General features: G+C 41.7%; 1 protein-coding gene, 1 long non-coding RNA gene and 1 pseudogene across 2 annotated transcripts in view; 1 reads left to right on the top strand and 2 right to left on the bottom strand.

Moving 5' to 3' along the window:
- The window catches only part of LOC134294697 (uncharacterized), an 80,446-nt gene extending 73,205 nt beyond the window's left edge, over window positions 1–7,241 (top strand). The window contains exon 2 of the long non-coding RNA XR_010001427.1: window positions 6,842–7,241. This is a non-coding gene — a long non-coding RNA (uncharacterized LOC134294697). The remainder of the gene's footprint in view (window positions 1–6,841) is intronic.
- The window catches only part of LOC134294639 (zinc finger protein 850-like), a 151,486-nt pseudogene that overhangs the window by 6,040 nt on the left and 121,810 nt on the right, over window positions 1–23,636 (bottom strand).
- LOC134294689 (zinc finger and SCAN domain-containing protein 2-like) lies at window positions 1,676–22,339 on the bottom strand. Its single transcript, XM_062966284.1, has 2 exons — window positions 22,176–22,339; window positions 1,676–3,377 (listed from the first exon to the last, which is right to left on the bottom strand). Exon 2 carries the CDS (start codon window positions 2,906–2,908, stop codon window positions 2,051–2,053), a length of 858 nt encoding a protein of 285 aa, XP_062822354.1. The 5' UTR covers window positions 2,909–3,377; window positions 22,176–22,339; the 3' UTR covers window positions 1,676–2,050.

The following is a 23,636-nucleotide window of genomic DNA, read 5'->3' as shown; positions in this document are numbered from 1 at the left end:
CAAACTAAAAAGACTTAAAACACTTAACTTTCAGTGTTATTAAGTAGAACAAGCAGGAAAAAAACCAAAAAACAAGAACTAGCAAATAATCCGGATTAGCCAGAGATATAATCCAGGTTAAACTTAAAGTTCTAGAACTTGACCCAAAAGTTCACAATGGGCTGAAAAACGGAGGCATGAACTAAGCAAGCAGTATTGAAGCCCACAAACCTTTCCCAAACCTCAAAAGTACAAAAAAGGAGTTCAAAACAAACAAATGCACAAACTGAGCTAGGGAACTCCCAGCTGAGAGCAGCAAAGACAGCGAAACAGTGAGATGCTGGCGAGCTCACAGCAACCGCTGCTGGAACATACACCAAACCAAGAGTTAAAGGAGCAAAGCGGGAAAGTGTCGTCAAGCCAGTCCGAAGTCGGGATAAACCAGCAGCGCCAAGCTGCTGCAGAAGCAAACGCCAAGCCAGGAGTTAAAGGAGCAGAGCGGGAGAACGTCGTCAAGCCGGTCCGAAGTCGGGATAAGCAGACAGCGTCGTTATCAGGAATGAAGGTAGTAGTCAACAACAGCAGACAGCCACGGAATAGAGAACGACGCCAAGCCACGGATTGAGAGCGAAGAGCAAAGCCGAGTCAAGTTCCGGTCCAAGGTCCGAAAGGTTGAAGTCATCCAAGAAGGTCACAACACGAAATGGCACAAAGAGCCAAAGTAACGAGGGCAAACAGCAGCTAATACAAAATAGCAATAACAGTGCAGTCCAGGAAAACCCACACAATTCCAGCCCTCCGTTGCAGAATAACCCAGATTAAATTTACATCCGTTGCAAAGTCCCAGTTCAGTCTTCAGTAACACACACAGGAAACCCAATGGCGCCCAGCAATACCTTGCCACACGCAATTTATAATGGCCAAACAACCCCAATATATCCAGGTCTCCCTGGGCGTCCAAACTATCCACGCCCAAAGAGCAGGTATCTCAACTTCTTAATCTGAATCAGAACTCCACACAGCCAATGCCCTTGGGTCAGGCGTTCCTAATTCCTCATCAGAGTCCCAATCATCCTGCCCGTGCCCAACTCTATCCACACCTGTGGACTCCCTCTCACTCCTCCAAGCAGACCAAGTGGGATCTGCTTCTGAAGACACCCAAGCTTCCCCAGCATCAGCAGTATCCATGGGCCCCGATTCGTCCCCAAGCATCTCCGGTGCCCGTGCCCAATTCCTCCGTTAACACCTGTTCCCCAGCATCCATTTCCACCTCAGGATCCCCACATAAATCCTGCTCAGAAGACTCCCCATCAGTCTCCCTGACCCTTTTCCTAAACAAATCCTCCAATGAGCCCTCCTCGCGAGGGTTTTTCCTTCCTCTCCTGATCCCACCACTATCATTCACAGTCTCTGAAGGCGCATTCACAACAAGAATACTTTGAATACAGTAATAGAAACTCCAAATTATTAGCCAAGGCAGCACACATTAGAAAGGAAAAAAATAATAACATCCATTAAAGACAAGGAAGGTAAGAATCATACAAGGATGGAAGACAAAATATTAACTTTTCCAAGATCATATCAAGAACTATACTTGGCAAAAGAAAACTCCAAAAGTAAAATAGAGGAATATATTGAGAAATATTGGAAAATAAAGATCCAGGAAACAGATACATTAATTATGGAACTAAGAGTATTAAAACAAATGAAATTAATTTATTTGCAGAAGATACCCATTTATCAGTGGAAACCCCAATACAACAATGGGGAAAAAATGAAAATTACCTAGAAGAATTTGGGAAAATTAAAAGTTTTGCAAATTAACTGGAACAAGTCAGAAGTGTAGTTATTTAATTATCACTAAGAAGAGATTTAAAAAATAAAACAGGAGGGGATAATTAAAATTAAAGACAATTAAGGATCTGGGAATAAATGTTATAGAGAATTAGAAGATTTAGATACTAATAATTTTATTAAACTAAGAAAGGAAATAAATATACAATTATTAGAATATGCTAAACTCAAATTGATGTCTATTCCATGAAAAGCTCTGTCCACACTCCATGCATTTCTATGGTTTCTGCCCAGCGTGAGTCCTTTGATGGGAACGTAGTCCTGAACTACGAGCAAAGCTCTGTCCACACTCCAGGCAGTTATAGGGTTTCTCCCCAGTGTGAGTCCTTTGATGTGAACGTAGACCTGAACTACGAGCAAAGCTCTGTCCACACTCCAGGCATTTATAGGGTTTCTCCCCAGTGTGAGTCCTTTGATGTCTATGTAAGTTTCCCTTCAGAGTAAAGCTCTGCCCACACTCCAGGCATTTATAGGGTTTCTCCCCAGTGTGAATCCTTTGATGTGTATGCAAGCTTCCCTTCTCAGTGAAGCTCTGTCCACACTCCAGGCATTTATAGGGTTTCTCTCCAGTGTGGGTCCTTTGATGTGAACGTAGTCCTGAACTCTGAGTGAAGCTCTGTCCACACTCCAGGCAGTTATAGGGTTTCTCCCCAGTGTGAGTCCTTTGATGTGAATGTAAGTGTCCCTTCTGAGTAAAGCTCTGTCCACACTCCAGGCAGTTATAGGGTTTCTCTCCAGTGTGGGTCCTTTGATGTGAACGTAGTCCTGAACTCTGAGTAAAGCTCTGTCCACACTCCAGGCAGTTATAGGGTTTCTCCCCAGTGTGAATCCTTTGATGTTTATGCAAGCTTCCCTTCTCAGTGAAGCTCTGTCCACACTCCAGGCAGTTATAGGGTTTCTCCCCAGTGTGGGTCCTTTGATGTCTATGTAGATGTGAATTACGAGAGAAGCTCTGTCCACACTCCAGGCATTTATAGGGTTTCTCCCCAGTGTGAATCCTTTGATGTCTCTTCAGGTTTCCATGCAGACTAAAGCTCTTTCCACATTCAATACATTTATATACTTTCTCCTCCATGTCAACAATGTTATGTACATTTAATTCCAATAAGGACACTTGATTCTTGTTTTTCCCTTTCTGATTACTCACAGCACTGGGTTCAAATTACAGGAAAGTAGATTCCATCTGAACATTAAGAACTTCCTGAGCTGTTCAGCAGTGGAACTCTCTGCCTCAAAGTGTAGTGGAGGCTCCTTTGGAATCCTTTAAACAGAGGCCACATGCTCATCTGTCAGGGGTACTTTGGCTTTTCCTGCACGGCAAAGGCCTGGACTGGGTGCCTCATGCAGTCTCTTCCGACTCTATGGTTCTACTCTAGAATCCAAAGTGAATGTAGGAATTCAGCAGGATCAGCCCCTTGAGAGGAATCCTTTTTCCTAGAGGACTGGTTTCCTTCCTGCACTTTGGTTTCCAAATGCCTTAATATCGACTAGAAGCTGGTTCGTTTCCCATCACGGCAGGGGTGGCTCCAGAGAACTCTCACGTCCTGGTCAAGAAAGAAGAAGCAAAAGGTTAGACATGAAGCCGCATACCTCTGGCTCAAGGAAAACAAAGCGAAAAGGAAAGAAGAAAGGAAAGATGGAAGGAAGGGAGGAAACACAGAAGGAAGGCATAAGAGAAGGAAGGAATCATAGAAGGAGGGAACTGAACCCTTTTCCCGTATTGGAGGGCCACACCCATTTCACTGGGTCAGACCCAAACGTGGTTAAAGGAACAGAAGGCAGGCAGGCAGGCAGAACTCCTTCCATTATTCAAGGGTGTAACATATTCTGGATCAGGGGTCCCCAAACTAAGGCCTGGGGGCCGGATGCGGCCCTCCGAGGTCATTAACCTGGCCCCCGCCCTCAGTTTTATAAAATAACATTTTAATATCATTTTAATAATATAATATATTGTATATACATATAATATTGATAATAATCTTATGTTATACAATATAATACTAATAGTAATACCATATAATAATATTAATTATATGTTGTATATTACATATAATATTACAGTATAGTGGTATAGTTCAATATAGTAATATATAATGCTAATATTGTGCTATGCTAATAATATAATATATTCTATGTACATACAGCTAGTCTGAGTCCCCTTCAGGGTGAGAAGGGCAGGATATAAATGTAATAAATAAATGTAGTAAATGAATAAATAAATAATTTTAGACTTAGGCTCACCCAAAGTCTGAAATGACTTAAGGCACACAACAACAACAACAATCCTAATTAACTTGACTATCTCATTGGCCAGAAGCAGGTCCACACTTCCCATTGAAATCCTGATAGGGTTATGCTGGTTACAATTGTTTTCATTTTTAAATATTGTATTGTTCTTTCATTGTTGTTGTTGTTTTGCACTACAAATAAGACATGTGCAGTGTGCATAGGAATTTGTTGTTTTTCTTTTTCTTTTTCCAAATGATAATTCGGCCCCTCCACAGTCGGAAGGATTGTGGACCCGCCCTCTGCTTTAAAAGTTTGAGGAGCCCTGTTCTGGATCCTGGGTTTCCGTGAATGACCAGCATTGTGCTAAATGCGCAAAGGAACAAGGATTTCTTTATGGATTGTGTCCTTATCTCCCCTGCCACAGGGACTCCCCACTCTGCTTCCTCGGCATCTCAAAGGGTCACTCCGGCCACATTTCCCAAATGAATCTTCCAAAATAAGAAGGACCTGCCTTCCCAACTGGCTCATTCACAACCACGTTCACAAATTGAGTCCATGCTGAACTAAGTTCCATTCAGGCATTCATGCATTCCCTCTGTAGAGCCCATGATGAGATGGTATTCTATCTCCCCAAACTCTGGCACCCTCACATGGTTAAGGCAGATACAAAAGAAGGTTTCTAATGGTAACGAATATAATGAATATAATGAAAATAATATAGTGTAGTAAAATAACAGAAAATAAATTATAAAATAACTAGTTGTGCCCAGCCACGCGTTGCTGTGGCGAAGTATGGTGGTATGGGAAATAAAGTATTGAGGAATTGGTGGTAGTTAAGGTCAAGGGTCTCCTGGGCTGAGTGGGTTGCTAGGAGACCAAGTGAACAGAGCTTAGCCTTCTAACTGGCAGCAATTGGATAAAAACAATTATTCCTCTCCCTCTAATTAGGACTTTATTTTTCTTTTCTTTTTGTTATATCAACCTAGAGGCATGGATGAGGGGTTGTGCTGGCAAGTTTCGAGGTTGTGGGGTGTTTACTTTTGTTGTTTTGTCCGCTGCCGTGATGCCATCACTCTTTTATATATATAGACTAGCTGTGCCCGGCCACGCATTGCTGTGGCAAAGTGGTGGTGGTATTGGTTAAAAATTGTTGTGTAATTTTTATTTGACGTTATTTGCAATTTTTTTATTAATTTTATTGTAAGTAATATTTTTATTTATTATATTTTATTATTTTCTTGTATTACTTTTAGTTATTTTCTGTTATTATAGTATTTTATTGTATTAAATTTTTAGTGTTTTTAATTATTTTTTAGTGTTTTTATTATTTTTTATTGGGTTGCTAGGAGACCAAGTTGGAGGAGCTTAGCCTTCTAACTGGCAGCAATTGGATAAAAACAATTATTCCTCTCCCTCTAATTAGGACTTTATTTTTCTTTTCTTTTTGTTGTATCAACCTAGAGGCATGGATGAGGGGTTGTGCTGGCAAGTTTCGAGGTTGTGGGGTGTTTACTTTTGTTGTTTTGTCCGCTGCCGTGATGCCATCACTCTTTTATATATAGAGATATAAATTTTAAAAAGTAGTATAATAATACAATAATATAGTAAAAATAACATAGTAAAACAACAAAAATAATAATAATAAATAATAAAATAAAGTAATGATGAATAACATATATTCAAATATATTCATCCGGAGTTTCGGGGTGCGGTGTCATCTGTACGCAGATGATGTCCAGCTCTGTCACTCCTTCCCACCTGTCACTCAGGAGGCTGTCCAGGTCCTGAACTGGTGTCTGGCCTCTGTGTCGGACTGGATGAGGGCCAACAAATTGAAATTGAATCCAGACAAGACAGAGGTCCTCCTGGTCAGTCGCAAGGCCGAACAGGGAATAGGGTTACAGCCTGTGTTGGACGGGGTCACACTCCCCCTGAAGACACAGGTTCGCAGTCTGGGGGTGAAGGCCCGCTGGGGGAAAATGGCTATCTCCAGGTCTGGCTACCCAAGCGGCTTCGGTTTACCTTATAATTATACCTCAAACCCCAAAGTAAATACTCTAGAAGCTGATTAAAGATAACCAAAAATATGTTTATTGAAAACAGGAAACAGTCCTTTTAGTGTATTAGAAATAATATGAAGTAAAATCACTGAAATTATACAGATATAAAACTACCCTGTTTCCCCTAAAATAAGACATCCCCAGAAAATAAGACCTAGTAGAGGTTTTGCTGAATGGCTAAATATAAGGCCTCCCCCGAAAGTAAGACCTAGCAAAGTTTTTGTTTGGAAGCATGCCTGCCAAACAGAACACCAGAGCATGCAGGATCGGTCAATGTACATACTAGAAAGTGTTGTACATGGAAATATTAGTAACAAGAAATTCTTGATAGGATTCACAGTTTGTCTGGTTATGCTGGTTTGTGATGACAACTACTGTACAGTATATAATAAATGTTCATTTTTTGTTCAATAATAAATGTGAATTCTTCTTCATGGAAAAATAAGACATCCCCTGAAAATAAGACCTAGTGCATCTTTGGGAGCAAAAATTAATATAAGACACTGTCTTATTTTCGGGGAAACACGGTATACTGATTGAGAATGAAAGCTATAGAGACTATAAAGGATTAACACACAAGCTATGAGGAAAGGTAGGTACTATAGGGTAAGTACAAGGCTATGATAAGCACTATCTATAATGACTTTAGTGGTAAATACCAGCTATAGTGAACTATCTATAATAACTCTGAGGTAAACCATAAGGTGATAAGCTATAAGGTAAGTACATAAGGTAAGTACATAAGGTAAGTACAAGGTGAACTATAAGCTTTGCTATCTTTGAGGTAAATACCTAAAGCTATGATGTGACTATAAGGTAAGTACAAGGCTATGAGGTAAACTGTAAGGTAAGTACATGGCTATGATGAACTCTATCTGTAATGGTAAGTATGAGGCTATGAGGTAAATCTATATATATAAAAGAGTGATGGCATCACGGCGACCCACAAAACAACAAAACTACAGGCCCCCCAACCTCGAAATTTGACAACACAACCCATCATCCACGCCTCTAGGTTGATACAACAAAAAGAAAAGAAAAATAAAGTCCTAATTAGAGGGAGAGGAGTAATTGCTTTTATCCAATTGCTGCCAGTTAGAAGGCTAAGCTCCTCCAACTTGGTCTCCTAGCAACCCAATAAAAAATAATAAAAACACTAAAAAATAATTAATAACACTAAAAAATTAATACAATAAAATACTATAATAACAGAAAATAACTAAAAGTAATACAAGAAAATAATAAAATATAATAAATAAAAATATAACTTACAATAAAATTAATAAAAAAATTTGCAAATAACGTCAAATAAAAATTACACAACAATTTTTAACCAATACCACCACCACTTTGCCACAGCTAGCCGGGCACAGCTAGTCTATATATATAAAAGAGTGATGGCATCATGGCAGCGGACAAAACAACAAAAGTAAACACCCCACAACCTTGAAAATTGACAGCACAACCCCTCATACATGCCTCTAGGTTGATACAATAAAAAGATAAATAAATAAAGTCCTAATTAGAGGGAGAGGAATAATTGTTTTATCCAATTGCTGCCAGTTAGAATGCTAAGCTCTGTTCACTTGGTCCCTTAGCAACCCACTCAGCCCAGGGGACCCTTTACCTTAACTACCACCAATTCCTCAATACTTTATTTCCCATACCACCAGATTTCGCCACAGCAACGCGTGGCTGGGCACAGCTAGTACTATCTATAATGACTGTATGGTAAGTACTATGTATGATGGTAAGTACACAAAGCTATGGTGGTAAGTACAAGGTGAACTATAAGCTTTGCTGTCTTTGAGGTAAATACATAAGCTGTAAGGTAAGTACGTGATTTATGTTGCCTGTTTGAATTTGCCAGGTCAAAGAACCCAGACCAATTCTAAGACCTATCTCTAAGGTTTTTCTCTGGAATGGCAATTGGAGGGGGAAAAGCCTCTAGAGCAGGGGTCCCCAAACTTTTTAAGTGGAGGGCCAATTCACCGTCCCTCAGACCATTGGAGGACCGGATTATAGTTTTTTTTAAAAAAAAAGCTATGAACAAATTCCTATGCGTACTGCACATATCTTATTTTGAAGTAAAAACAAAAACAAAAAAGGAACAAATACAGTCTCAATGTTAATAATAATAATAATCATCATCATCATCATCATCAAAATAATAAAGAGGGTTGGAAGAGACCCCTTGGGACATCTACTCCAATCCCCTTTTGCTTTTGTGCATCACATCATAATCAAAGCACCCCTGACAGATAGCCACCCAATAACAACAACAACAACAACACCATAATAAACATGGTTGGAAGAGACCCCTTGGGCCATAGAGTCCAACCCCTTTCTCCCTTTGTGAACCAAAACATAAAGCACCCCTGACCAACAACAACAACAACAACAACAACAACAACAACAACAATAATAATACACTAAAAATCAGGGTTGGAAGAAATGGCTAGCCTTCAAGAAAAATGAATCCACGGCACGCATCTTTCCCTCCTCTCTCGTTCTGTGCAGGCCTTCCTCAGCGGTAGCGAGGAGGAAAGGAGGAAAGGCCCACGCCTTTTCCTCGCCCCGTGAGGCCCTTCCTCGACAGCGGGAAAGGTGCGTGCGTGACGAGGAAATGGCGTGCGCCTTTCTCACTTCTCTCACCCCACGCGCACCTTTCCCACTGCCTTCCTCGACGGCGGCAGCGGGAAAGCTGCCCGCGAGGCGAGGGAGGAAAGTCACATGCCTTTTCCTCGCCTCGTGCAGCTCTTCCTCGGCGGCAGCAGCAGCGGGAAAGGTGAGTGCAGGGCGAGGAAAAGCCATGCACCTTTCCTCCCTCACCCTGCGCTCACCTTTCCCGCGGCCTCCCTCAGCAGCGGCAGCGGGGGGGGGGGGAAAGGAATGCCTTTTCCTCCCCCCGTGCAGCCCTTCCTCGATGGTGGGAAAGCTGCCCCTGGGGTGAGGGAGGAAAGCCGCACACCTTTTCCTCGCCCCGTGCGGCCCTTCCTCAGCAGCGGCAGTGGGAAAAGTGCCTGTGGGGCGATGGAGATAAGAAAGGCATGTGCCTTTTCCTCCTTCTCCACACTACACGCACCTTTCTTGGCGGAGGAGGAAGGAGCCACCACCGCGGGGGGCGGATAAATGGCTCCGATGGGCCGGATGTGGCCCGCGGGCCGTACTTTGGGGACCCCTGCTCTAGAGATTAGCTCCCAGGCTGAACCATCTCATCCAAACCTCATCCAAGGGGAGTCCCAAGCTCCACCCCCAAAACATTCCTCCCAAGAACAGCAACCAGGAAATAAGCAAGGGAGGGAAAGCCAAGTAGGACAGCACAATTACAAATAATAATATTAATAATAATATATTTCTTAGACCCCGCCTCCATCTCCCCAAGGGGACTCGGGGCGGCTTACGTGGGGACAAAGCCCTAAAAACAACAGTTGACATAGGCATAAGAACAGTACAAGTTACAAAATTAAAATACACAACAAGAACCAAACCATTTTAAAACGTTAAGATAAAACACATAACATATCAATTAGACAGGGGAGTGGGGCTGTTTAGGATTACGTGGGAGGGGCTGACTTGAATAGTGAATAGTGAAACATGAATAGTGGAACCAGAGTGGGGTAAAGTGTTGCCCTGTTTTCCCGAAAATAAGACAGTGCCTTATATTAATTTTTGCTCTCAAAGATGTGCTAGGTCTTATTTTCAGGGGACGTCTTATTTTTCCACAGAGAAGAATTCACATTTATTTTTGAACAAAAAATCTATATATATAAAAGAGTGATGGCATCACGGCGACCCACAAAACAACAAAACTACAGGCCCCCCAACCTCGAAATTTGACAACACAACCCCTCATCCATGCCTCTAGGTTGATACAACAAAAAGAAAAGAAAAATAAAGTCCTAATTAGAGAGAGAGGAATAATAGTTTTTATCCAATTGCTGCCAGTTAGAAGGCTAAGCTCCGCCCACTTGGTCTCCTAGCAACCGGATAAAAATAATAAAAAACACTAAAAATTAATACAATAAAATACTATAATAATAGAAAATAACTAAAAATAATACAAGAAAATAATAAAATATAATAAATAAAAATATAACTTACAATAAAATTAACAAAAAAATGCAAATAAAGTCAAATAAAAAATTACACAACAATTTTTAACCAATACCACCACCACTTTACCACAGCAACGCGTGGCCGGGCACAGCTAGTATATAATAAAAGTGAAATCAGAGTATGTATCAGTGTTTTGATTGGCCTGGCGGAATATGTGCTCGCGTTTTGATTGGCCGCCACTATCCCAGGCCACTGAGACCAACAGGAATGACGGATCTGCACCAAACTTGGCACACTTCATCCCCACAATGCACTTTATGACCTGCTGCCATTTGGGGGAGGATGGACCACAGATGATGGGATTTGCAGTACTTTCAAACACTTGAACTCCCACAGACTACTGCAATGCCCACCAATGATAGAAATGGACCAAACTTGGCACACAGAACTCCTGTCGACCCCTTTATGTCCTGATGTATATTGGGGCAGGATGGACCAAGGATGATGGAATTTGCAGTACCTCCCCTCACTTCTTGAGACCACAGCAACTGCCACAAATCACACAACTGAACCAAACCAGGCACACAGATCCCAAATGACACACTTCACATGCTGCAGCAGTTTGACGGAGGGTGGACCAAGGATTATGGGATTTGCAGTACATTCATCCAATTCACCTCCCACAAACCACTGTGATGCCCATGAATGACAAAACTGGATCAAACTTGACACACAGGTGCAGGGTAGCCCACTTTACATCCTGGTGCAATTTGGGGGAAGAGGGACCGTGGATGAGGGGATTTACAATATCTTCAGTCACTTCCTGGGACTACTGTGACCCCCACCAATGACTGATCAAGACCAAACTTGGCACATAGAGCCACCATGGCCCCCTCTACATCTTGGTGAGATTTGAAAGAGCTTGGACCTTGGATGATGGGACTTGCAGTATATTCATTCACTTCCTGAGACCACTGTCACCCCCATCAATGTCTCATCAAGACCAAACTTCAAACAGAGAACACCCATGACTCACTCTACACCCAGGTGCAGTTTGGAGGATGATGGACCATGGACGATGGGACTTCCAATACCTTCACTCACTTCCTGAGAGCACCACGACCCACACAAATGACTGATCAAGACCAAACATGGTACATGGAGCCCTCATGACCTATTCTACATACTGGCTCTGTTTGGAGGGGGGTGGACACTGGACGATGGGACTTGCATATGGGAGTTGGAGCTCACCCGCACCCACTGAACCCAGCTGACATTGGATATAGGCTACACTTGGAACACAGGCAAACAAGGCCTTTCTCAAATGACCCGGGCATCGCCGGCTCTCCAAGCTAGTTTATTATATACTGTACAGTAAATGTCATCACAAACCAGCATAACCAAACTGTGAATTCTATCAAGAATTTCTTGTTACGACCGTTATTTCCATGTACAACAATCTATGGTACGTCCATTTACCAATCCTGCATGCTCTGGTGTTCTGTTTGGTGGGCATGCTTCCAAACAAAAACTTTTCTAGATCTTACTTTTAGGGGAGGCCTTATATTTAGCAATTCGGCAAAACCTCTACTAGGTATTACTTTCAGGGGATGTCTTATTTTCAGGGAAACAGGGCAGGAGACAGCAAGGCGATTTGGACTGTATGGTGAGTGCAGCTGATTAATCAAAAGCACATTCAAGCTTTTTGGGAATGTGGTTAGGGTGGGTGCTAGTCTGAGCTCCCTGGGGAGAGAGTTCCAGAGCCGGGGGGCCACCACGGAGAAGGCCCTCTCCCTCGTTCCCACCAACCACGTTTCAGATGGTGGTGGGAGTGAAAGGAGGGCCTCCCCGGAAGATCTGCGAGCCCACGCTGGTTTAAAGGGAGAAACGCGGTCACGAAGATAGACAGGACCCGAACCATTTAGGACTTTGCAGGTCATGACCTGCACTTTGAATTGGGAATGGAAACTTATTGGCAGCCAATGGAGCTGCTTCAGGAGAGGCGTAGTACTGTCAGGACCCAGGCTGCAGAGCACCAATAACCTTACACAGAGGCCAGAATCTATCTAATATCTTTATTATAGAAATATATAAAGTCAATAAAAACAAGTGAAGAATAAAGTTCAGAAGCAGACCTTCCAGATGAGGTCAAATATAGTCCAGAATTGTATTGTCCAATATAAGATATTAGAGTCCAAAGTTATAATCCACTTGACTGAAACACACACCTTGCCAAGCAATAGTGTGGGGAATGACAGAGTCTTTAAGGTCCAATGTAGCTTGACAACTAGGCTAGAAAATAAACTTGATTCTTGGCTAGATCAAAGACTTGGAACGAGACAAACACGAAACATGAACAGAGTCCAAGGAAGTCCGTGAAACAAGGCAAGGCTGGAAACTTGATCCGGGAAACAAGGAACTGGGGTTACGAAGTCCACACACAATCTCTCTCCTCAAGTTGAACAATTGACTCCGCAAAGTTCCCCTTGCGAGCAGCACCTATATTGGGTCTCGTTTTCCCGCCAACAGAACACTTTCCCCAGAGAATGAGAAGCGAAACCTAACTCTGTCCAGATGCATGACTCCTTAGAATTTCCCAAGGGAAGCAGACCTAATCAGCTAGTTGTTTGGCAGCGATTCTCAGGCTCCGGCGATTAGCCTCCCTGGCTCCCCTATCTCTATTATAATTGTCCCTCCGGGAAAACGGGGGGGAGTTCTGCCCAAGGCCTGTTTGGCTACATTCTTGAGGACAAACATCCTCCAGGTGGAGAGGCTCCGATTCTGGCTGAAACGGCGGAAATCCCATGTTTTCCTCTTCGTCTGCCACAATAGTACTAGGAACAGGACTACAAGGCCCATGAGTCATCTCAAGTACACTCCCTGGAACTAGCTCCTGTTAATAATCTGGCTGCCGACCTTTGTATCAGCAGCATTTTCTGGGCCGTCTTCAAAGGCAGTCCCACATAGAGTGCATTGCAGTAGTCCAGTCTTGAGGTAACCAATGCGTGGACCACCGTGGCCAAGTCAGACTTCTCGAGGTATGGTCACAGCTGGCGCACAAGTTTTAATTGTGCAAAGGCCCTCCCAGCCACTGTCGACACCTGAGAATCAAGCGTCAGCACTGATCCCAGGAGGACCCCCAGACTGTGGAGCTGTGTCTTCAGGGGGAGAACAGGTGGCCACCCTACACCCTGATCCGACGTGCGACTGGCCTGGAGGACCTCTGTCTTGTCAGGATTAAGCTTCAGCTTGTTTGCCCTCATCCAGCCCATCACAGCGGCCAGACACTGATTCAGGACACGGGGGGCTTCCTTGGAGTCTGGTGGAAAAGAGTAGTAGAGTTGAGTGTCATCTGCATAGAGATGGCACCGAACCCCGAAACCCCGGATGCAGGTGATTGCCTATAAAGCCCTATATGCTTCGGATCCAACCTGTCTTCCAGACCGCATCTCCTTTTGGTCCACCACTATCTCAAATACAAGAGAAAGGGGGGGAGGTTGCGTAGGTGGCTCTCTAAAGAAATCAGATTAGCCCCAGACTTCAAGTCTTTTGGGTGAGTTTAAAACATGGCTCTTCAGACAGTCCTTTGATCCTGAGCAATCTCTGGTCAGCTTGATGAACCACTGCTCCGCAGTTGCATGGTTACGGCAGATAGCCGGCCTTCTGCAGGTTCTATTGCGTTTCAGGAATTGTTATAATTTCATACTCTTACAATTTTATTAGTGGGATTTTATATACGCTGTTGATTTCACTTATGTCTTTGTATTTATACTTGTGTATTGTTGTTTAAATGCGGCACGTGGAGTGCTTCTGTGGGCTGCCCCGAGTCCCTTAGGAGAGATGGTGGCAGGGTACAAATAAAGATTTATCATCATCATCATCATCATCATCATCATCATCACATCAATTGCTCCACTATGATGGTATGGGATACAATGAAAGCAGTAGCCAGAGGAATTTTAATGAAGAACAACGTAATTTAAAGAAAATAACAAGAAAAAAGATTAGAATTGGATATTAAGGAATTAGAGATGAAAAGGATAAACAAAGCTATATAAAAGCATTAGCAATGAGAAAACAGCTAGCAAAACATGAGTTAGAAAGGACTCAAAGAAATTTGAAGTTTTTAAATAGAGAATACTTTGAATACAGTAATACATAAACTCTAGATTATGAGCCAAAGCAGCACACGTTAGAAAGGGAAGAAAATAATACCATCCATTAAAGACAAAGAAGGTAAGAATCATACAAGAATGGAAGACAAAATATTAGCTTTTCCAAGATCTTGCCAAGAACTATACTCTGCAAAAGAAAACTCCAAAAGTAAAATAGAGGAATATATTGAAAAATATTGGAAAAATAAAGATCTAGGAAACAGATACATTAGTTATGGAACAATTAATTCCAGAAAAAGAGACTGGAAAAATTATAGATAATTTAAAAGCCGGGAAGACTCCAGAAATGGATGGGCTGGGACCGGAATATTATAGAAAAATTAAAACCATATTAATACCTAAATTAAAAGAATGATATAATAATAACAGGAGAGAAGATCCCACCATCTCGGGAACAGTCTCTGATTATGTTAATTTTGAAACCTAACAAGGACCCAACAGAACCCGGATCACATAGACCCATTTAGTTAATAAATCAAGATGCTAAAATTTCAACAGAAATTATGGCAAAAAGAATGAATGAATTTATATATAAGTATATCAATGAAGATCAATGTGGTTTCATAGCAGGGAGACAAATGTCAGTTTAATGGGTAGGGTTCTAAATATACTTCATAAATTATTTAATTATCAGGAAAAGAAATTTTAAAAATGAGTCTTTAATTAATTTTCCCCCTCCTGTTTTAAATACTCAATTAAATATTTGGGAATAAATGTAGCAAAAATTAAAAGTTATAGAGACTAATAATTTTATTAAATGAAGAAAGGAAATAAATATAAAAAATTTAGAATACGCTAAACTCAAATTATCATGGTTTGGAAGGATAGCATTGATACAAAGTAAAGGAAAGTCTGAAAAGAATTGGTATAATGAACAGAGTAACTCCCTTATATAAATACTAGCTGTGCCCGGCCACGCGTTGCTGTGGCAAAGTGGTGGTGGTATTGGTTAAAAGTTCTTGTGGAATTTTTATTTGACGTTATTTGTATTTTTTAAATTAGTTTTATTGTAACTTATCTTTTTTATTTATTATATTTTATTATTTTGTTGTATTATTTTTAGTTATTTTGTTATAGTATTTTCTTGTATTAATTTTTTAGTGTTTTTAATTATTTTATTGTATTATTTGTATTTATTTTATTTTTTATTCTTTTATTAACACTGGGCTGAGTGGGTTGCTAAGAGACCAAGTGGGCGGAGCTTAGCCTTCTAACTGGCAGCAATTGGATAAAAACAATTATTCCTCTCTCTCTAATTAGGACTTTATTTTTCTTTTCTTTTTGTTGTATCAACCTAGAGGCATGGATGAGGGGTTGTGATGTCAATTTTCGAGGTTGTGGGGTGTTTACTTTTGTTGTTTTGTCCGCTGCCGTGATGCCATCACTCTTTTATATATATAGATAAACTTTATACCTAAACTTTATTGGCCATGCCATACTGTTGCACTGGACCCGCCTGGCACCTTCTAGTTGAACCCCAACACTGAACCCTTGGCCACTGTCTCCTGGCCTGCTTGTGAAGTATCTTGTCATTGGTTCCTAAGCCTGTGGTTCATTGATTGATTTGCACTATACTTATGCTCATGATTGTATTACGTTTTGTTGTTGCCTGGTTTTAAGTTGTGGTATGGTGTCCTTATTGGAAACTGCCCTGAGTCCCTTGAGGAGATAAATAGGGCGGTATATGAACAAAGTTTTATTATTGTTGTTATTATTCATTTGTACCCTGCCACCATCTCCCCGAAGGGACTCGGAGCGGTTCACAAAAGCACACAATTGTGCAGAACACACAGTAAGGTCAGGATTTTCCCGTGACATGAAGTCCAGTCCTGCCCGACTCTGGGGTTGGGGCTCATCTCCATTTCTAAGACAAAGAGCCGGCATTGTCCGTAGACACCTCCTAGGTCATGTGGCCACTGGCATGACTGCATGGAGAGCTGTTACCTTCCCGCAGAAGAGGTACCTATTGATCTACTCGCATTTGCATGTTCTCGGACTGCTTATTAATTTATTTCATGTCAAAAGCATTGCATAATAAATAAGTTTAAAAGTGATAAAATAAAGGAATCACAGGTAGCTAAGTAGTTTCGAACTGCCAGGATGGCAGAAGCTGGGGCTAACAGCAGGAGCTCGCTCTGCTCCCTAGATTCGAACCTGCCAACCTTTTGGTCAGCAAGTTCAGCAGTTTAACCCGCTGCGCCACCGGGGGGGAGGACCGATCACGTATACCTAAATAAATAAATAAGGAGGGAGGGGGAAGAAAGGGAAGGAAGAATGGAGTGAGGTGGGGGAGGAAGGAAGGAAGGAAGGGAGGGAGGGAGGAAGTGACCGGGAATTGGAAAATTGACACCTATATATTGTGCGTACATCATAATAATAATAATAATAATAATAATAATAATAATAATAATAATAATAACAACAACTTTATTCCCACCACAATCTCTCTCCCCGAAGGGACTCGGGGCAGCTTGCATGGAGACCAAGCCCAGCATAAATAAGGACTCCAGGTCACTTTTATGAGAGTCCTCAGATGTTTTTTCAAACCATGTTTTATTTGTAATGTGATTTACTATGTTTTATAGATATATAGGGCTATGTCTGTTTTTATTGTTGCTTTTATTGTTGCTTTTATTGTTTTTATTGCTATTTTAAAGCCAAGTGTATTGTTTTCATCTATTTTTGTAAACCGCTCCGAGCCAAACCGGGAGTAGCGGTATATAAGTTTAATAATAATAATAATAATAATAATAATAATAATAATAATAGATCTGTTTTGTATTTATTGGTTTTATTACAATGTTTGTACCATTTGGGCTTGGGCCCGTGTAAGCTGCCCCGAGTCCCTTCTGGGAAATGGAGGCGGGGTATAAAAATAAAGTTGTTGTTGTTGTTGTTATTATTATTATTAAAACACAATTAAAAACATATAACAAATAAACAATACAATGAGAACAACTGAAACAAGAAAAAGAAAAAAAAAAACATAAAACTACATAATCGCTTCCCTCTGGTTTTCCTCTTCATGTTCCCTGTCCTCTCGGCACAAGTGTCCTTGATGGGAGTTATAGTTCACCTGCCTCCAGCAATACTGTGACCCCCACTGACCATGGACTGGGACCAGACTTGGCCCAGAGAAGCCCCATCACCCACTGAACAGTCTGCAGGGATTGAGGGGAACGGACCTTGGTTCTGGGAGTTGTAGTTCACCTGTAGCCGAGAGCGCTGAACCCAGCTGAGGTCAGATCTGGACCAGACTTGGCACAGAGACCCAATATGGCCAGCTGTGCATGCAGGCCTGGTTTCATAATAATTATAATAATTATAATAATTAGCCCAGGAGCAAGCCATCAGAACAAATGCAATTAAGGCCAAGATCCAAAAATCAGCTGATGACCCAACATGCAGACTCTGCAAGGAAACTGACGAAACCATGGATCATATCCTCAGCTGCTGTAAGAAAATCGCACAGACTGACTACAAACAGAGGCACACATCTGTGGCCCAAATGATTCATTGGAACTTATGCCTCAAGTCCCACCTGCCAGCAGCAAAGAACTGGTGGGATCACAAATCTGCAAAAGTCTTGGAAAATGAGCACGCAAAGAGATTGTGGAACTTCCGAATCCAGACTGACAAAATTCTGGAACAGAACACACCAGACATCACAGTTGTGGAAAAGAAAAAGGTTTGGATCATTGATGTCGCCATCCCAGGTGACAGTCGCATTGACGAAAAACAACAGGAAAAACTCAAGATTGAACTGCAAAGACTCTGGCAGAAACCAGTGCAGGTGGTCCCGGTGGTGATGGGCACACTGGGTGCCGTGCCAAAAGATCTCAGCCAGCATTTGGAAACAATAGACATTGACAAAATCACGATCTGCCAACTGCAAAAGGCCACCCGACTGGGATCTGCGTGCATCATCTGAAAATACATCACACAGTCCTAGACACTTGGGAAGTGTTCGACTTGTGATTTTGTGACACGAAATCCAGCATGTGTATCTTGTTTGCTGTGACATAATCTATATATATAAAAGAGTGATGGCATCACGGCAGCGGACAAAACAACAAAAGTAATTACCCCACAACCTCGAAAATTGACAGAACAACCCCTCATCCATGCCTCTAGGTTGATACAACAAAAAGAAAAGAAAAATGAAGTCCTAATTAGAAGGAGAGGAATAATTGTTTTTATCCAATTGCTGCCAGTTAGAAGGCTAAGCTCCGCTCACTTGGTCTCCTAGCAACCCACTCAGCCCAGGGGACCCTTTACCTTAACTGCCAAAAGAGATCAGGCAATCCCCTACATTATCCAATTTCCATAAGGAACTGAAGACCTGGTGCTGTCGGCAGGTTTTTGAGTAATTACATTGGACTACTGCTGATTTCTGGGCCTAAATATATTGCACAAGATTTCCCTAGCCTAAAATGATACATTTTAATATACAGTAGAGTCTCACTTATCCAACACTCGCTTATCCAACGTTCTGGATTATCCAACACATTTTTGTAGTCAATGCTTTCAATATATCGTGATATTTTGGTGCTAAATTCATAAATCCAGTAATTTCTACATAGAATTACTGTGTATTGAACTACTTTTTCTTCCAAATTTGTTGTCTAACATGATGTTTTGGTCCTTAATTTGTGAAATCATAACTTAATTTGATGTTTAATAGGCTTATCCTTAATCCCTCCTTATTATCCAACATATTCGCTTATCCAACATTCTGCCAGCCCGTTTATGTTGGATAAGTGAGACTCTACTGTACTGTATTTACCAATTTACCACTAAAATATCACAATGAATTTAAAACACTGACTACAAAAACATTGATTATGAAAAGGCAGACTGCGTTGGATAATCCAGAACATAAGCGAATGTTGGATAAGTGAGATTCTTCTTTAATATGAAATAATTACTGGGATAGAATAATGCAGAACAATATAATCTCTAAAACCAGGACAGTAAATAAACAGGGGAATTCCACACAGGAAAAAATCAGGGCCAGCTAACACCTCCCAACAAAGTATTCCCATCATCAAAGTCTGGCAAATCCTCTGGCAAAGACACTAGAAGCACATAAAATATCGCAAACAACACCACTCTGAAAACAAGGGAATTCCAGACAGGAAAGAATCAGGGCCAGCTAACACCTCCCAACAAAAAATTCACTCAGGGAGGAAACGGCCAGGCTTTAACGCTGCAAGGCCATTACATCCTAATCATTTTTCCTAATTGCAGCATTTATACTTGCCTCCAACAAACAAAAAAAACCATTCAGAAATACTGTATATTCACAACCTTTAGGAAATAATATCCCCTGATGGCGCAGCGTGTTAAAGCGCTGAGCTGCTGAACTTCTGGACCGAAAGGCCACAGGTTTGAATTGGGGGAGCGGAGAGAGCCCCCACTGTTAGCTCCAGCTTCTGCCAACCCAGAAGTTCGAAAACATGCATATGTGAGTGCATCAATAGGTACTGCTCCGGCGGGAAGGTAACGCCGCTCCATGTAGTCATCCCACATGACCTTGGAGGAGTCTACGGACAACGCCGGCTCTTCGGCTTAGAAATGGAGATGAGCACCAACCCCCAGAGTCAGACACGACTGGACTTAATGTCTGGGGAAAACCTTTACCCTTGACCTTAACTACCACCAATTCCTCAATACTTGATTTCCCAGACCAGCAGACTTCGCCACAGCAACGCGTGGCCGGGCACAGCTAGTAAGAATAATAGATATAATAATAATAATAATAATAATAATAATAATAATAATAATAATAATAATAATAATACATCACACAGTCCTAGACACTTGGGAAGTGTTCGACTTGGGATTTTGTGACACGAAATCCAGCATGTCTATCTTGTTTGCTGTGTCATAATAATAATAATAATAATAATAATACATCACACAGTCCTGTCTATCTTGTTTGCTGTGTCATAATAATAATAATAATAATAATAATACATCACATAGTCCTAGACACTTGGGAAGTGTTCGACTTGGGATTTTGTGACACGAAATCCAGCATGTCTATCTTGTTTGCTGTGTCATAATAATAATAATAATAATAATAATAATATACATCACACAGTCCTGTCTATCTTGTTTGCTGTGTCATCATAATAATAATAATAATAATAATAATAATAATAATAATAATAATAATAATACATCACACAGTCCTAGACACTTGGGAAGTGTTCGACTTGTGATTTTGTGACATGAAATCCAGCATGTCTATCTTGTTTGCTGTGTCATAATAATAATAATAATAATAATAATAATATACATCACACAGTCCTGTCTATCTTGTTTGCTGTGTCATAATAATAATAATAATAATAATAATAATAATAATAATAATAATACATCACACAGTCCTAGACACTTGGGAAGTGTTCGACTTGTGATTTTGTGACACGAAATCCAGCATGTCTATCTTGTTTGCTGTGTCATAATAATAATAATAATAATAATAATAATAATAATAATAATAATATACATCACACAGTCCTGTCTATCTTGTTTGCTGTGTCATAATAATAATAATAATAATAATAATAATAATAATAATAATACATCACACAGTCCTAGACACTTGGGAAGTGTTCGACTTGTGATTTTGTGACACGAAATCCAGCATGTCTATCTTGTTTGCTGTGTCATAATAATAATAATAATAATAATAATAATAATAATATACATCACACAGTCCTGTCTATCTTGTTTGCTGTGTCATAGTAATAATAATAATAATAATAATAATAATAATAATAATATACATCACACAGTCCTGTCTATCTTGTTTGCTGTGTCATAGTAATAATAATAATAATAATAATAATAATAATACATCACACAGTCCTAGACACTTGGGAAGTGTTCGACTTGTGATTTTGTGACACGAAATCCAGCATGTCTATCTTGTTTGCTGTGTCATAATAATAATAATAATAATAATACATCACACAGTCCTAGACACTTGGGAAGAGTTCGACTTGGGATTTTGTGACACTAAATCCAGCATGTCTATCTTGTTTGCTGTGTCATAATAATAATAATAATAATAATAATAATAATAATAATAATACATCACACAGTCCTAGACACTTGGGAAGTGTTCGACTTGGGATTTTGTGACACGAAATCCAGCATGTCTATCTTGTTTGCTGTGTCATAATAATAATAATAATAATAATAATAATAATACATCACGCAGTCCTAGACACTTGGGAAGTGTTCGACTTGGGATTTTGTGACACGAAATCCAGCATGTCTATCTTGTTTGCTGTGTCGTAAAATAATAATAATAATAATAATAATAATAATAATAATAATAATAATACATCACACAGTCCTAGACACTTGGGAAGAGTTCGACTTGTGATTTTGTGACACGAAATCCAGCATGTCTATCTTGTTTGCTGTGTCATAAAATGATAATAATAATAATAATAATAATAATAATAATAATAATAATAACAATAATAACACTAATAATAGATGTCTGTTTCCATCCCTCTCGGGACCCAAAGCGGCTGAGAAGGTCTGAACATGAGGGAAACAAGAGAGCAGGTGGATCCTAGAGACACAACGGGGCGGACAGAGGAAGGGACCCCACTGGGGAGACCTCCAAGCCCGTGAGGCGTCCCGTGGAGACCCGTCTTGGGCGGAGAGGATTCTGGGAGTTGTAGTCCCCCCTCCTTCCCTCACAGCCCGAGGCAGGCCGGGCCCTCCGCCTCCCCCCCGGGCACCCCAGCGAGAGCGAGCCTCCCTCCCTGCCTCCCTCCCTCTCCCCACAGACCTCTCTCTCTCTCTCTCTCTCTCTCTCGGCCTCTCCGTCCTCTTCCCTCCGCCGCCTTCCTTCCCGCCTCACGAACACAGACCAGGCCTGAGGCGAGCCGGCCGCCATCTTCTCCTTCGTCCTCCTTCCTCGGAGCCCGCCCTCGCCCCTCCCTCCCTCCCATTGGCTGAGCCCGGGATGCCCCGCCCACCGGAGGCCCCCCATTGGCCGCGTCCCGCTCAGCCCTCCTTTGATTGACGGGCCTTGTGTGGGCCTATTGAGGCCTGTGAAGCCACGGACTGGGAGTTGTAGTTCGCCCTCAACCGGGGACACTGGGACCCCCACCCAGGATGGGCCCGGACCGCCCTCGGCACACGGAGCCCCCAAGGTTGCATTTACGTTGCATTTCCTTTATCTTTCAATGTTTTTATTTTATTAATGGAATTTATCCCATTTTGTTGTCGAAGGCTTTCATGGCCGGGATCACAGGGTTGTTGTCTGTCTTTCGGGCTGTGTGGCCATGTTCCAGAAGCATTCTCTCCTGACGTTTCGCCCACATCTATGGCAGGCATCCTCACAACCTCTGTGGGCGAAACGTCAGGAGAGAATGCTTCTGGAACATGACCACACAGCCCGAAAGACAGACAACAACCCTTATCCAATTTTGTATTTCTCTCTCATTATGATGACCGTCACCCCGGCTTTCAAATTGATTTGAACCCGCAGCGGAGAGTTCCGCAGATCCATCACCAAAAGGAACGGAGCGGGACCGCAGCAGACTATTATTAAAAGATCTTTTTTTCTCACTTTCCCCTTCCCTGAACTATGTAACAAACCCCCCAATAAAAGTAGCATTTATTTTAACAGTAACACTCTCTACCTGGTTATTTTGTGTCTTTCCCTGACTCCTTCTTTGCACGCAATCCCTCTCTCTCTCTCTCTCTAACCCGTCCGTCCTTTTAACTCTGGCTGAGGCTCCTCCGCCATAGGTTAATACGGCAGGCGATACAAATTGGCTCATATCTTTATCAAAATTACCCCTAGCACGCTCCTCTTTTAGTACTAACCCTTCCTAAGGCTCCTGACTCAAGGACCACCAGCGGAACCAAAATCTGTCCAGTTCTCGGCACCTCATCAGCTGACTGTCAAACGGAACCGACGGCTCTTTTCAAGCCAGACTGCTCTCTTCCAGCCTTATCCCGGACTTTCCTCTCTCCGCGACCCGCGGGATGGTTTTAGGAGATCCCTGGTCCCTTTCTGTGAACTGGGGATGGGGGATCGCTCTCCCGCTGGGGAGACATAGTTCTCCAAGGACCTTCACCCTCTCTACAGCTGCCAGGAGGGTGCCTGGACGGGCGCCCTCCACGTTTCATTCATACCTTCATAATTTTATGAATGAGAGGGACACTCTTCCCAGACCTACCCCTGAACTTATGAAATCCTATATTTCCAAAGACTGCAACCCACATGTGCCTCTTCCCC

The sequence above is a fragment of the Anolis carolinensis genome, unplaced genomic scaffold (genome assembly GCF_035594765.1).
Source record: "Anolis carolinensis isolate JA03-04 unplaced genomic scaffold, rAnoCar3.1.pri scaffold_18, whole genome shotgun sequence".
NCBI classification, from domain to species: domain Eukaryota; kingdom Metazoa; phylum Chordata; class Lepidosauria; order Squamata; family Dactyloidae; genus Anolis; species Anolis carolinensis.
Note: the sequence above shows the minus strand (reverse complement) of the source record. Positions and strands in the feature narration are given on the sequence as shown.